A 14,897-nucleotide genomic window follows, 5' to 3' on the forward strand; every position below is an offset into this window, starting at 1 on the left:
ACCACTGGGTTTGCTGGATACTCTTGAATTCTAAATATACTCGCTGTGATCGCAAAGACTGAAAATCACAGTTTGGATTCTGTGGTTCTTGACACATCTTGATGGTCCTCTGTGGAGCAGATATGAGGTGTTTAAAAGAATGTTCTGGGTTCAATACAAATTAAGCTATTACAGACTATTGAAAATAATTAATTAGTTAGTAAAACACAATTAGAATATGGGATAAAGAAAAAAATGCACATTATTTCCAAAGAACAGCCACAAGAGCGTAACGGTTGTTAACCAATAAATAAATAAATAAATAAATAATGGAACCATGAAATGGAAATTCTATCTATTTTCTAAATGCATATAATTGATTTATTGTGAATGATTCATCTTAAGTTTTATTATTATTATTATAAAAATTTTGACCTCACATGACTTCTTTCGGGTGACATATTATGGACTTTTTCAATCACTGAGGGGCATTTACACCACACCGTTGACATTTTTGGCTTTTCATTTACACTACAACGCTTTTGAGGGCCTGAAAACGTGAAATGAAGTGAAAATGTTTTTTAAAATGATACAATTGTTAACTGCATCCCGAATGATGCACTATACACTATGCACTTATACGTACTTATGTACTTGACCATGTAGTGTATGAATTTTATAAGGTTATTTTGTCATTAATAATCTGAGTCTGATAGCTACAGCTGAGTCCATGACGTGTCCAACATTCCACAATTTTTTATTTTCGGTTATTTAGTTAAGTACATCATCTGGGTATTTAAAGTGTACTTTTTTTTTGGAATTTTCAGTGTGAACACACTACTCGCACCATGTACTAAAAAATTACATAGAATAGTGCATAAGCACGCATTTTGGGGCACACCCATTGTCTCCATTTGTAGGTTTGTCCCCTGAAGGTTGTAAAAACTTTGGTGCTATCAAAACAACGTGTTTATTTTTTAACCAGCCCAACATAGCAACATTGGCTCAACCAATGGTGTTAGCTTGGGACAGTACTATACGTTTTGTCTGCCCAATGATGGATGGGGAGAGTTCAGAAAACCTGATTTGGAAATAGTCCTTCATTTTGTAATTCTGATACAGGGCACTAATGGCATGGAAATAACACCCTTTTCACCTTTAAACATTGATCCTTAGATATCTTGGATGGATCCTTCACAGCGAAGGCACAGCAGTGCAAATCCAAAATGGTGGAGAAGGTGGGAGAAATGTTGATTGGAGTAATCATTTATTCAGTATTAGAATACTTCGTTTAGCTACATGCTAGTATCAAAGTGTATTGAATGGTGTGACGTGAACATGGAAGATATTGACATGAGGAATCAGTTTTGAGAAAGAAACACTGTAAAACCTTTCAACAAGGGTGTATTTGCTTACAGTTGAACTCCATTTCTCTTAATATCTTAATTTTAGATAAAACCTTGAGGACATCTAGACAGCACAGCCTGAGCAAAACCACTGGGGTTTTTGGAAAGGAACAGAACACTCCAGCACATTTAATCAAAGTACACAGACTTGAAGAGCTGATGTAAACAGATTCAGTCTGACTAAAATCTGGACTGGTTGTAATCACGCAGAGAGCACACTGAAACTCCAAAATGTTTCTGTAACATGTTGGTTCAGCTAGTATGATGGAGAGGGGTTTTCCACAAACTACACAGCACAGGGATTTGTAAGTCACATGACTATGTTGTTCTCACTGTATTTGTGTACCGTAGTGTGCACACATACTGACTGTTACTGAGGGATTTGGTCAACAGTGTTGCACCCTCCCTGAAAGACACCTTCCTGTTTTTGAGAATGTGGTAAGATTTACAGTATGTGACATCCCTCAACTCGGCTCTCTACGTGTACTCGTGTCAGTCAGTGAAAACCGCCACAAGTGCACTTTCACTATAGCTGTGGCACTCAGAAACAAGGTAATTCATGACAACCGTTGGATTAATTTTGATTTGCTATGTTCTATTTGTTTTTGTTTTTCTACAAAAATCTCCTGACCAAATATAACTTTCATATGGTTCAAACCAAACATGATATATATATTTTAAACTATCTTCAAGACCGTAAAGAACATAGACACTATTTTTGTTTTATAAAGATCTGGTCTATGTGCTTTTCCAGCAAGCAAGCTTAAAAAGAATAGAAAAAGAAACCAATAATGGTTGTGCTGCCCCCATGTGGTTAATAGATGTAGTGAACCAGTCGGCTCGAACTGTTTTTGTTCTTTGTGGACCTAGACAGTGACGGGCATTTAAAATTCAGAAAGTGTAGTCAAATTTGAGATCTAATTAGTTTAAAATCCCAATTTGTTTAATTTCATTTTAATGTAATAAAGTTTGAGGTTATAATACATCCATTTTTTTAATAAAGTGAAATAACAGTATGCTTTCTATCAAAAACTAGACAACATTAAAGGGTTCATATGCTTTTTTAAAGATTCTTTTGTGTGCATTTGGTTTAACAATGTTGACATGCTTTAATGTAAAAAACTAACAAACAAAAAACATTATTTTTCAAATACTGTAATTATTGTAGGTCCTCTATGCCCCGCCTCTCTCTCACACGCATAATTTTATACAAAGTCCCTCCTTCCGACAAGAGAAGTCTGCTCTGATTGGCCAACTGACCCAGTGCATTGTGACTGGCTGAACACCACAAGCACTTGTCTGAAATGTAATGTCCCTTTCCATACTCACAAACTTCTTTCAAAATAAAGGTAAAGACAGTTAATAATGTCCTTAGTTTTACCATCAGTTTAAGCCTGAAAGGTGAACAGAGTCAAGTGACAGAATGATGAAGCTCGTATGTGTTTGCAGTATATAAGCCACGGACAGTTAAGACAGCTGACTCCACTGTGTGACCGTCTCTCTCCTTCTCTCTCTCACACACACATACGATGCGCACAACTCCGCATTTGAACAGTCAGTAGCAAATACTTAAACTAATAACAAAACATACTTACAGTAGCTGATTCAGAAGCACCAGATTGTCGTAGCAAATTCAGAATTACCTCCTCTCCTAGATTCACGAAACAGTCGTCCACAAAATGCGTTGCTGTTCTGTTGTAACTAATCGCAAAAATTCATAAATGCATCTACTTTCGGAAGGCCAAATGAAGTGCTTTTGCTTTCACCTAGATACACTCAGCATCTCCCTGACTTGCCTGCTTCAACATTAACTGAGGTTACTGAAACCTTGCCTTCTTTCTTTGCGGTAACATTTGGGCAGCATTACGCAAATATTTTCACATAGTGATGTAGACATGTGGGGGCATGTTTGAAAGAGCCGCTTTAAGGGGGCATGGCAGTCTTAACTCTGATAAAGAATATCTCTTTGGATTTGAGACTTTAGTCTTTGCAACTTTACAGATCTTCTTCATGCACCAAGAGCTTGAAATCACAGCATATGACTCCTTTAAATTAAAGTCATGAAAAAAAAAACAACTAACAGAAGAAAAGCTCCATATTTTTAATTGAAGCTTAGAGTACAATGCTGTCAACGTATGCACTCTACAATATTGTATAAAAGTACAAATAACTAAGACATTGTAAACATCAACACGATATAAAATACAGGCAGAGTGTATAATAGGTGCGGCCATACTAGACTTCCTGCCATATTTGAACATGTGAAAGCTAGTTTACTAAGTCATGTGATTTGCTTTGAACTGCTAATTGGTATGACCAAAGACATCTGACCAACAGAGAATCTAAATGTCACACACCTTTTGGACCAATGGAATGCAAAGAATAATGACTTTAACACTGTATTGTCTGCAGTGTTGCTGTAAAGTGGAGCAGATAGTATAACATTATGAATGCATTGTTATTTGTCAGGTACAATAGATTCAAACAGATGCTAAAGAATGACATCATATCCTGTTGGCCATATTTGTTCTTAAGTAATTTTGCATGCTCTAAGTCTAGTGTGACTGCATCTAAATTCCTAAACGTGTTATGTGTATAAAGTATGGAGGATGAGTAATGGTCTCTTGAGGTGTCAGGCCAGAGTGATTTCCAGCATTATTGGGGAGGTATAGTGTTTATATGCAGTTAATTGAAGAAAATCAGTCTTGTATAAAAAAAGCCTTAAAAAACACCCTTATTGATGTAGGGTGTAACATATACAATTAAATGTATGTCGTACAAATCAAGGCTCAAAAACAGCCTTTATATGGTCCACTTCACTGCTTCAGTCAAGTAAGAACATGTAAAATGTTCTGATACGGTACAAACACAACCGTAAGTGTAACGTGAGAACAGCTGCAAGAATATCAGTCCTAAAAACGGATTATAACAGTGCTATAATTAATAACAGAATGCATTAAAACCTGGAGAAATGGACTATCGAACAAAATGAAAGGTAAACGAGATGGGCGGAGCTTTGAAGCTTGCCGACACCTGCTACAGTATTGGGGGACACAAAGATCCCAGCATGCCATGTATCTTCAAATGTGCTTAGAAGGGGTAAAGGTCGAAACCCATTGAAGTGCCATAAATGTCAACGGCCCTGTTTCAGTCTGTCAATGTGGAAGGTGAGTTTAAGGGCAGGACCCAACTTCAGCCCCATGTATTTCATCATGACATCACTGCGGAGCAGGAGGAGTGCTTTGCCATCAATTTCCTGCAAAAGAAGAGTATCAACCAGAAAAGACAATGTTTAGCATTTTAAGACAGAACATCTTTCATGTGTAAGAAGATACCGGACACAAAATCTACATGCCCCAAAATGTTTTCTCGTGAATGTTGGAACTTTCACTTAACACTGTCGAGCTGCTCCTGACAGTCGTGGCAGGCCAGTCTCGTGTTGTTTCCACCAGCTCTGCAATTTTTTCATCACTAATTGATGCATCTGAACTATGATGTGCAAATTGACTTGAAGCTTAAATGATCGCCTTTTTAAGTTGGCTGTATAGCAATAGTCATTTTTCCGTCCCTTGACTTTTTAAGACTTTATCAAACTTTATGAAAATGTAAAAGTTCAACTAAATTACAGCTTTTTTTCTTTCTTTTTTTATGGACCCTGTATTCCTCACTTACATGTTTACGGAAGAGGTCTGCATGGGGTCCGAGCTGAGGGTCAATGTCTCTGATGAATTGCATAACATCTTCCACCGTCCACAGGTTGGGGTCTTGTCCACTGGGTCGCGGGCTTTCCCTCGAGCTCAGAAAACACTCTGAACCTGGGCGGCAATCAATCAATTCATAATTTATATTGAGATTTACAGTGGGATCGAAAAGTCTAAAATGCAAAATGAAACATTTTCAATTTTACATCTATTATTAACAAATAACAAAAAAGATATTAGCAGCATCACATTTTTGAATGACACTGAAAATGACTGAATTGCTTTATATCTGACCTTTTGTACAAAGGAGTCAATGTCACAAATCTGCTTAAATTTAATTAGTAACCTAGAAAAAATCTTACAAATTTTCAAGTTTAATTATATTTGAAATCAATATTTTCAATGTGATTTTGTGGATATGACAACTGATCTTCAACAATGGGCTAGTTTGCATACCTGTTGAGCCCAGACGATGTAGTTTCCGCGGAGAGCTGCTATTTTGAGAAAGGGAACGCATTGCAAAGACATGTCCAGAGGACAAGTGTGTTTTCTTCAGCACCTCCGAGCTGCCAACCCCATTCTCCATCAGGAAGGGCTCTGATCAAACACAACGATACAAAAACACTTACAAAGAGGGCCAACAAACATCAGAGGAGTCCACTAATTAAATGCTGTTTTAGCAGTGGGAACAACAGTGTGAAATACCTTCCGAGGAGAGACGGTGGTTTTTAGCTATTTTGTGCGGTGCAGAGTTGCTGTTGTAGGCATCATGTTGGAGGAACCTCTTAGTGCCCCGACCAGGTCCAGAATTCAGACTTTCTCCAAAGTTTCTCCTTTCTACAATACACATGAGGCTCTCTTTTAACATCTATACAATGGTAAGATCAAAGAATATAGTAATGAGCCACAGCAAATGTGTTTGCACACATGAGCGCTGACCTGTGTACATCCGGCTGTCATAGTGAAGTCCTCCCACGGGGACGGGCTGACTGCCAAATAATGGGTCACAGTGCAGGTTGTGACAGAGTTTCTCCAGCAAGCGTAGCACATACGTCACACTATTCACTGCCGGCAGTGTTAGAGTGTGGTGCTGCTGCTCAAAATAGGCTGTAAAAGAAAAATGGGGCTGCATATTAAAATAAGGGCTGCAAAATTAATTGAAATGAAAACAAATTTGCAATATGGCTTAGTGAGATTATTAAACAGCAAAGCCTGCGACTGAATTAAATAAATATAAGCGCTGTGTGTTTTAGAGTGAATCCCAGCACTGTTCCCATAAATATTAGTACTGTAAAAGTATTTTATTTTGTCTTAATTATTGTGCAATTTTTTTACAGTGAAATACTACAATAGGGAAGTTTCATTTTGTAAAAAATATTTATTAATTAAAAACGAATCACAAAATGGTTGGCCAAACTGTGCAAACCTATAAAGCACAGCAAATCAGCATTTTAAAATCTATTTGTAATTGCAGGAAAATTGCAATTAAATATTTTCCAAGGCAACAAAAAGTCCAGAACTTTTGAGGCTCTCAGTTAATTTCTGATAGCCTTGTGGGTCTGTGCATTCTGACCTGATATGAGCTCTCCTCCATAGCCTGGTTTGAGGCAGGAAAAGACTGAGCTCTGGTTATGTGCACAGTCAACACAGGCTTGAACACACTGCTGCAGCACAGAGGAAGCTCGGCCTGGCCCAAAGTGATCTGGCAGTGACTGGATTCGGCGTGCATCCAGATGGGGACCCACTTTCCCATACTTATTCAGGTAGACACATACTGACACACAAGTATTTGCAAGGATGTTTTTAGCAAAGACAATATATGACAAGGAATTAACTTTTTTTTTTGGGGGGGGGGGAGATCTGAGAAACTTTCAGTACCTGTAGGTGCCTGTAAGGCAGAGCTGGGAATGGTGGCGTTGTCCAGCGGAACTGAGCTGGTGTCTGGTTCTGGAGTGCTAGTGCTTGGGGAGGTGGGAATAGGGTTGGGTCCCAATCTGGGTTTTCTCTATATACAAATAAACATGGTCAGGAGGAATCTGCATAAATAATGATGCTGCCTTATAATTATCACTTTGATTTCTAGTAAAGAGTTGCACCTTGCTGCCGGGTTTGGGGCCTCTCTTTTTTGGTATCTTAATGGGATCTGTTGGGTTCTGCTGCACTTTCGGGGGCCAGTTGGCTGGCAGTTTGCCTCTAGGTTTGCTGATAGGTCTACCAGGACCTCCGATTGTTCCTTCAAGCCACGCTGTCCTCTTGGCCCAGCTTAGCTAGAACACAACATAAATATACAAAACACATTCAAACTCCCATTTAAACTATTTTGGTTAAACATCAAAAATATTGCTGTCAATCAATTAAAAAACAGTTAAACTTACCTAATATAAGTTTTTAAATATACTTTTCAATTGCAATAATTTCACATTTAATCTTGAAATGAATGTAGAAATCACCTTTAGCATTTGTTTAATGGCATCTTTTTTTTATGACTGAAGGCATGAATTACTGATATCAATACCAATGTTGTCTATGAAATTGAAATTTCTATATTGTTTTTTTATCATATTTTTAATAGTTTAATATTTAACCATTGATTATAGCCATTCAACATTACAGCTATCAGTTTAAAAAAAATGTACTTTGAAAAATAACTTCTTATTTAAGTGAACTTGAAACAATCTTTGAATAACCCATTATAATAAATGTCATTCTAAATTATAAATAAATAAATAAAACAAAAGTGATTGATTTCCTGTTTTTCTTTGTTCTTTGATTAACAGTCATCACAGCAGCTGGGTTGTTAGGTTATCTGGCTGCTATTACTTTAAGAGCTGCCGCTGCTGAATGTGATGCGGATCTGACACACATGCTTGTAGTTTCATTTGAACATTAATATGAAATGGTACAGGTTGCAGCACGCACCGCTGTATTTGTGCATGCAAGTGAAGAGCATGTGTGATGAGCACAGTATGACGTCTGACAGGACAGGAAAATACATTTTTACTGACATGCGCCCTGACAACATCTCATCTGACCGCAGTTCACTGATGTTCTGCTGAAGCTCCCTCGTAACCTGTACTGCTTCCACATTCGTTTGACTAGAGCCTGTGGCTGTGGCAATGACAAACAGCAGGGGTTTTGAACTGCAGTCAATTTAAGAGCTGTTGTATCTATCTAATATACTATAACATGTTTTCTTTCTCAGCTGTATGCCTTCACTTAATAATTACTGTTTTTTTGAGGTAGTTAAGATGGGCATTTTGATGCATACAAGTGTGTATTTAACGGTTTAAGGCCTATAAAGCTGCAAAAATAACTCAATACTGACGGATGTCTTCACCGAGTGTTAAAAGTAGTGGGATGTGTCAAAAAACCCACACAGTCTTAATAAATGATTTTTTTACTTCCATCTTCAATGCTGGATTTTTAGGACACGTCCACTATGAGATGTGAGCGCAAAAGTCAAAAGCATCCGTGTAGTGCATGTTTACAATTGAAAAGCAGTGCAGTGGAATGCAAAAACGTGTTTTGTTTGAAACGCCCCTTACTTTGCATGACAGAAACCCAGGTATCAAATCCCTAGGGAAGGGCACATTAGGACATCCCTGACGTAACCTAGCCATAAAATGATTTCTGAGTAATTCTGAGGATTGTCAGCCTTCATGTTGAGCTGATCATATAAAATGTAAAGAATATTTTATCTTCCTTGTGCAACAAGAATTTCTCAGTAAAGTTAAGACTGTAATGGCTCCCATGCTATTGATTGTAATGACTCTAAATACAGTTATACCTTGCTCCCTGGTTTGGGGCCTCGTTTCTTCGGGATTTTAACAGATTCCAGTTCCTTTCCAGGCTGGCCTGTCTGGGAACCAAGTGCTCCTTTCTGACCCCAGGGCCCAGATAGTTTGGTTTTCTTGCGGCCAGGCTTACGTTTCTTCTGGGGTGGGGGTCTGCCGGGTGTAGGTGGCATGCCTGTCCCCTCTATGCCACCTTCTGGTAGGGAACCAATTGCACCTAGCGCCTTTGGTGACCCAACTGCAAAAAGAAAGAAAGAAAATAAATTACATACATATATAAATAAATATATAATAAACCATATATAATAAAAAAGAAAATACAGTTTACATAGGGCATTATACCACAACGTACAGTGACAAACATAGAAGCAGAAGACGAGAAAGGCAGGCTTTGTGTGCAGAGCTGACCCATTTTTCTTTGAGCCATCTCAACAAAGAAATTAGTTGTGTTACACATTTTTGGTGCTAGTGGTCTCTGAAGTGCTACAGAGATGAAAAGAAATGTGAGAGAGAGAGAGAGAGAGAGAGAGAGAGAGAGAGAGAGAGGGAGAATGAAAGACAGAGAAAGAGATCCACATAATGTGAGTTAAACAGATTCTTGAGAAGAAAAAAAAACTAGAAAGAAAGAACAGTTTTAAATTTTGAACACAAGAATGCATTGAACATTTATCACAATCCCTTTTCAACAGCAATAAAAATACCTATAGTAAGCCAAAAAGACCAGAAAAATCTAAATGATCAACTTATAGCAAAAGACAGCAAACACAAACAAACACTTCAGAGCTTTACGGACCTGTTAGTGAGGCCAGGATTGCAATTGTACTCATCCAACTCAAGAGAAATGAAGACTGTACGATCTCAGTGAACGAGGGTCTGCTCTTGATCTTGCAGTGTGTGTAATTTTGTGGCCTCTTACTCTCTCAGTCAATTCACTTCCTTCCTGCCCCTTAGTTTCGATCTGCTCTCTAAAGTCTTAGAGTCTGTGGATAGTGACACAACAACCAACTTTCTAGTACTGTTAATCCTGAAAATCTTTCAAGCACAAACACAACGGAGTTTGCTTTGGCTCTTTCCCAGAATGATATGTTTACACATTTTCCAAGTTTCCTTCAAACATAAAGACTCACAAATACAACACCATTAGAACTCGCTTACCCCAACTAGCCGTGAAGTTCAGTGTTTGTTTAAAGGGCCTTTAAAGGCTTGTTTTCCTCTGCCAAATGTGCTGGCCTTGCGTTGTCTCAAACTCAAACAGTTACACCAGCTCTTTAATGCGAGGTCTGCTATTGGGCACAGGGTTTGCAGCAGTGCCAGCTGGGTGGATCCCAGCTCCTTGTAAACCAAAACTCCAATGTTATCTCTGATCCAATGCCTTTATTGCTTAAAAGAACAGTCCACCAAAAAACAAAGTCATCATTTACTCTCCTTCGTGTCCTTCTAAACGTTTTCAGGTGAATTATCCCTTTTTATTTGTGTTATTACCTCTATAATTTACACTTTTCTACCCAGGCTATTTTTGTCTCTTCTTTGTTTTGTTTATTCTACTTCTGTTTTGTTTATTCTACTTCTGTGTTGTCACATTTGCATCATTAAAGTAACATCTTCTTTATCCCAATGAATTAAACATGCCTGTCTAACGTAAGTCTTGATAGATACTCAGTTGCTTTGGTATAAAAACATCCAATATGAACATGCATGTACATAAATGCCCATTATCTCCAAGACTCAACTTAACACAACTCTCTAACTCAAAAGTTTGGTAAGATTTATATATTAAAAAAACTAAAAAAACAAAGCTGCATTTGTGTGATCAAACAGTAAAACCGTAACAGTAAAAAAAAATGTATTCGCAAAAAAACTGTTTTCTATTAAACCTAAATTAAATATATTCCTGTGATGGCAAAGCTGAATTTTCACCTGTATTGCTCAAATCCTCAGTGTTACATGAGCCTTCAGAAATCATTATATGATGCTGATTTACTGCTAATTTTTATTTATTTGTTATCATTGATGAATACAGTTGTGCTGTATTTTTATGTGATTTTAATCTTTCATGAACAGTAGTGAACATCTGAATTCATACGAGTAATCCCCACCTTTAGTGCCTGGCGGCTGCAGGTTGTCTCCTGTGAGTGCACACCAGCCGACTGGAAAGATGTCTCTGGAATCGTAGCGGCAGTAGTAATCAAAAGCGCCCCGCCAGCCATCGAAGGTGATCAGAACCTCCACGCCCCGCAGCGCGCCCACTGTGGCAGGACAGATGAAGTGAGGATTCTTCCTGTCCACTGCCTCCAGCTTCATCCCCACCTGAAAACAGTTTTGCTCCGGGGCAGCTGGTTCTTGCTGAAGGTCCAAAGATTTGTAGGCAAATTTAAGTGAAACATATCAGGCAAAAAGCAAAGAGACGAAAGGCAAACTTATACACTTTGCTAATTTTAGCATCAAATTTCCAGAATATAGTAAAAAAAATAATCTTTGAATAATACATTGAACTAAACCTTTGATTATTGATCGTGTTTGTCTGTGACAGATACCTTGTGAAAGATTCGGGCTGGGGCCATTTCAGCTCCGTTGAGTGTTTTTAATAAAAACATGGGCCATGATGATGCATTCAAACGGAACCCTAGAGAAGAACACAGGACATTCGCAGTCAACTATCACTTAAATTTTTATCAAAAGTACATTTTTACAACAGTAAAAGATGTTGCTGATTACCTTTGTTGAAACATTAAGTGCTTTAACTAAAATATTGTTTCTATATTCTCTTCTCTTTTGTATCATTAAAAACATGTAAAGTAATGTGCTATAACTAAATTTAGGAGATCATATAATGAAAACACAAGATATTGAGGTAAAAGTAAATATATATATATTTCCTTGTAAATATAATCAAGTTTTTGAATTTTGAGATTCAAAGGTCTGGAATGCAATATATATATATATATATATATATATATATATATATATATATATATATATATATAAATAAAAGTAAGACAAAGTGGTATGAAGTGTTGTCTTTCTCACCAAGTGGCGGCTGCAGCATTCCTCCGTTCTTCTCGCAATTCCCAATGGGCTGGATTTCTGAGGAGTCCACCAGGCGCCAGAAATCATTCTTGTTGTCGCTACCATCCAGCCGCAGGCGGAGGCGGGAGCCCGTCAGGCCCACCACAGTAGCAATGCAGGTAGATGTAGTGTTTCTGGGATCCTGAGCTTCCAACTTCATGCCAGCTTTAAACTCATTCACCGGAGGGGTTGTGCTCTGAGAATAAGAATTTGCGATCAGTTATGGCATGTATAATAGTTCATGATAATGATGTGCTCCACATTTGCATGTGTGGATGAAAAGACTCACCTGTCTAAAGCAGTGAGAAGGAGCAGCAACTGCTCCTTTCTCTTTTAGGTACTTCTCCCAACTGAAATGCCCTTAAAAATAAAGGTAAACATGTCAGAATCAAATTACTCTTAGGATTCAATCTACATCTCAAACAATGAGATATAATCTAAACCTGAATAGTTAAAAAAATTACTACTAAAACATTTAGAACATAACTAATTATTCCGTAACTACTTTAAGATGTACATTTCTATAATGCTGAAGGTATCCCTGTTGAGGTATCTGACACAAACTAGCTATAGTGTAGTGGGTTTAATACCTTGGTACTGTGATGGGACACGAGAGGGGCGACCACTGCGAGCGTGCTTGATTCGTTTGCCATCTTTCCACTCAATAGCTGTTGGGAGAGGAAAACACTTCAATATATCTACATTCATTATTAAGCCTGAATCATAAGTCAGAATGCATCCCATGATAACAGTTAAAACGTTCATTATTAAAATAATACAAAATACAAATAACTGGCTAGTATGTGATTTTGTTTCAGTATAGTAGATCAAATTCAGCACATTAGGTTAGCTACTGTCTGTGTGCTTAGATACTGTCAATAAAAAAAAAATAAATAAAAAAAACTTACTACTCCTGACTGAATACATTTTATAACATAACTTCTACAGGGACATCTGTGCAGTGTTACATTTGCAAAATCAATTTCGGAAGTTTTTTTTTTTTACCTGAATAGTACGTACTTAGACCTATCTGAAAAACACTATTTTATTTGTATATTTGTTCTATTTTATTTATTGCTATTGCTTGTAATTTGTGTATTTGCTTTTTTATTATTGACTATAATCTTGTCTTTAATAATATTTTAACTTTATATTAATTTACATTATTATAAGCTAGTATATTTTGCTGTGGTATTTCAATTTGAATAGTTTTTTGAAATTGTGTACATACATCTAAAGTTTTGGTGTTGTATTTATTAAAATACATCACGTGTCAAGAACCACAAAACATATCTAGAAAGTTATAATTATATTTATAGAATTCATTATCAATAATAGATCTATAAATTATAGAAGAAAAAATATTAATTTGCCATAGTGACATAATGTGACATTATTATTTGCATTTGTTTTTTTTTTTAAGTAAATATATATGAATGTACCAAACAAATAAGAGTATCACCTTTCTGTGGTACAGGTTTCTTCATGATCCAGCTTATTCCAGTCTCTGCAAAAGACAATAACAAAACTGAGATTTACATCAGTGTCTGTTTGAGGTGGTTTTGATCTGGTCTGTGTTTCTCTCAGGCAGTGAATCAGTGTCCTGTTCAGCTGTCACAGGTCTCTGCTTCTTTACACATAATTTTCCTTGCACAACTTGAATACTTTGCCATTTTCCTGCCTAGAATGACTCAGGGGGTCGTTGAGTCAGCCCAAAAGGTCAATGTGAAGTGGCAAACAACAAACGACAAGGTTGGGCTACTTTAAGACAGTCGGAACCCACCATATTTAACTGAAGTACATATAAAATAATTGTAAGGAAACAATAATACCAACTCAAAGATTCCGTTAAACCACGCGCGCCGTTTTCCAGCCGTTCAATAAATCTGAACACAAGTTATTCTTCTCGCGAGCATGAGATCGCTTCTGTTACTATACAGCCCCCTTTTATGTCAAAATGCAGAATTAATGAATAAAACTAACTGTATGTGTAGATACCTCAAAAGATGGCTTCCTGTCTCCCAGATTTCCAGTTCTCCGTTCAAAAGCAGAGCGCCTTTGAGCGCCAAACACACAGACCCTCCCTCTCCATAAATGACAGCGCAGGAGTGGCGAGGATTTGATTCATCCCAGCGCCCCGAATCATTTGAATCAGTTCATTAAAAAAGATTCATTCGTGCGGCAGGAAAGCAGCTACACCCTACACGCTTGAATGAGTCGATTCAGGTAAACGGACAATTCATTCACTTAAACGATTCGTTCACAAGCCCAAGCCTGATTTCACTGGGACGCTACAGTGTTTTGACTCGATGACTCTAATAAAAGCGTATTATTTATTATTTAGTAAATTTTAAATAATGTTAAACTCTCCGTGGACGATTTATGTGAAGCTATCGATATAAATAAATAAACTTTTAAGAACGTAGCACAGAAAATTCCACTCTCTCAAATATGTTGCTATGCTACGTGTAGCATCATTCCATGTTTCGTATCGCTTTTCGCAACTTCATAATACTTTACGCTATAGATACTGACCTTGATCACAAGAAACACATCAAAATATACTTGTTTGGGGTTCTGTTATTATAAGGCAACACTTCACCTCCTACGACAAGCATTGGCTAAAGGCTAACCTCTAGCACTCTCTGAGTCACTTTTTCTGTATTTTTCCCCTCTCTACATCAAACAAAACTAAGTTATAAAGTGATGCCAGGCAGTTATAACGGACGGTATGACGGGGACTGTTTACCTTGCGGAGAAACGTTTTTGTATGATTTCTCAAGTGTGACGGTTAGTGTTTATCCGCCATGTTTTCAGTGCGCGTGTAGGAGAGGGGAGGGGATGCACGCGACTGCACGGGACGATTAGACTCCTATCAAATGAGCCAAGACGGCAACTACTAGTTATCTATTCTGTAGTGTGTTCACAACAATGTCTGGAATAAACACTAA

The 14,897-nt window shown here is 37.5% G+C and overlaps 1 protein-coding gene across 2 annotated transcripts; it reads right to left on the reverse strand.

The window, feature by feature from the left end:
* Positions 1–3,467: 3,467 nt before the first annotated feature.
* LOC127974830 (polycomb protein SCMH1) lies at positions 3,468–14,749 on the reverse strand. 2 transcript variants are annotated; one of them, XM_052578372.1, is made up of 16 exons: positions 14,696–14,749; positions 13,409–13,453; positions 12,537–12,614; positions 12,236–12,306; positions 11,908–12,142; positions 11,415–11,503; positions 10,977–11,223; positions 8,874–9,118; positions 7,183–7,353; positions 6,965–7,091; positions 6,660–6,860; positions 6,026–6,193; positions 5,792–5,923; positions 5,543–5,683; positions 5,058–5,200; positions 3,468–4,641 (listed from the first exon to the last, which is right to left on the reverse strand). In XM_052578372.1, the coding sequence occupies exons 2-16, from the start codon at positions 13,431–13,433 to the stop codon at positions 4,519–4,521; spliced, it is 2,196 nt and encodes a 731-aa protein (XP_052434332.1). In that variant the 5' UTR covers positions 13,434–13,453; positions 14,696–14,749; the 3' UTR covers positions 3,468–4,518. The 2 variants fall into 2 exon arrangements, with proteins under 2 accessions (XP_052434332.1, XP_052434331.1); XM_052578371.1 differs by lacking the exon at positions 14,696–14,749 and adding an exon at positions 13,945–14,528.
* Between the last annotated feature and the right edge of the window lie 148 nt (positions 14,750–14,897).

Source organism: Carassius gibelio, chromosome B16, assembly GCF_023724105.1.
Source record: "Carassius gibelio isolate Cgi1373 ecotype wild population from Czech Republic chromosome B16, carGib1.2-hapl.c, whole genome shotgun sequence".
Taxonomy (NCBI): Eukaryota; Metazoa; Chordata; class Actinopteri; order Cypriniformes; family Cyprinidae; genus Carassius; species Carassius gibelio.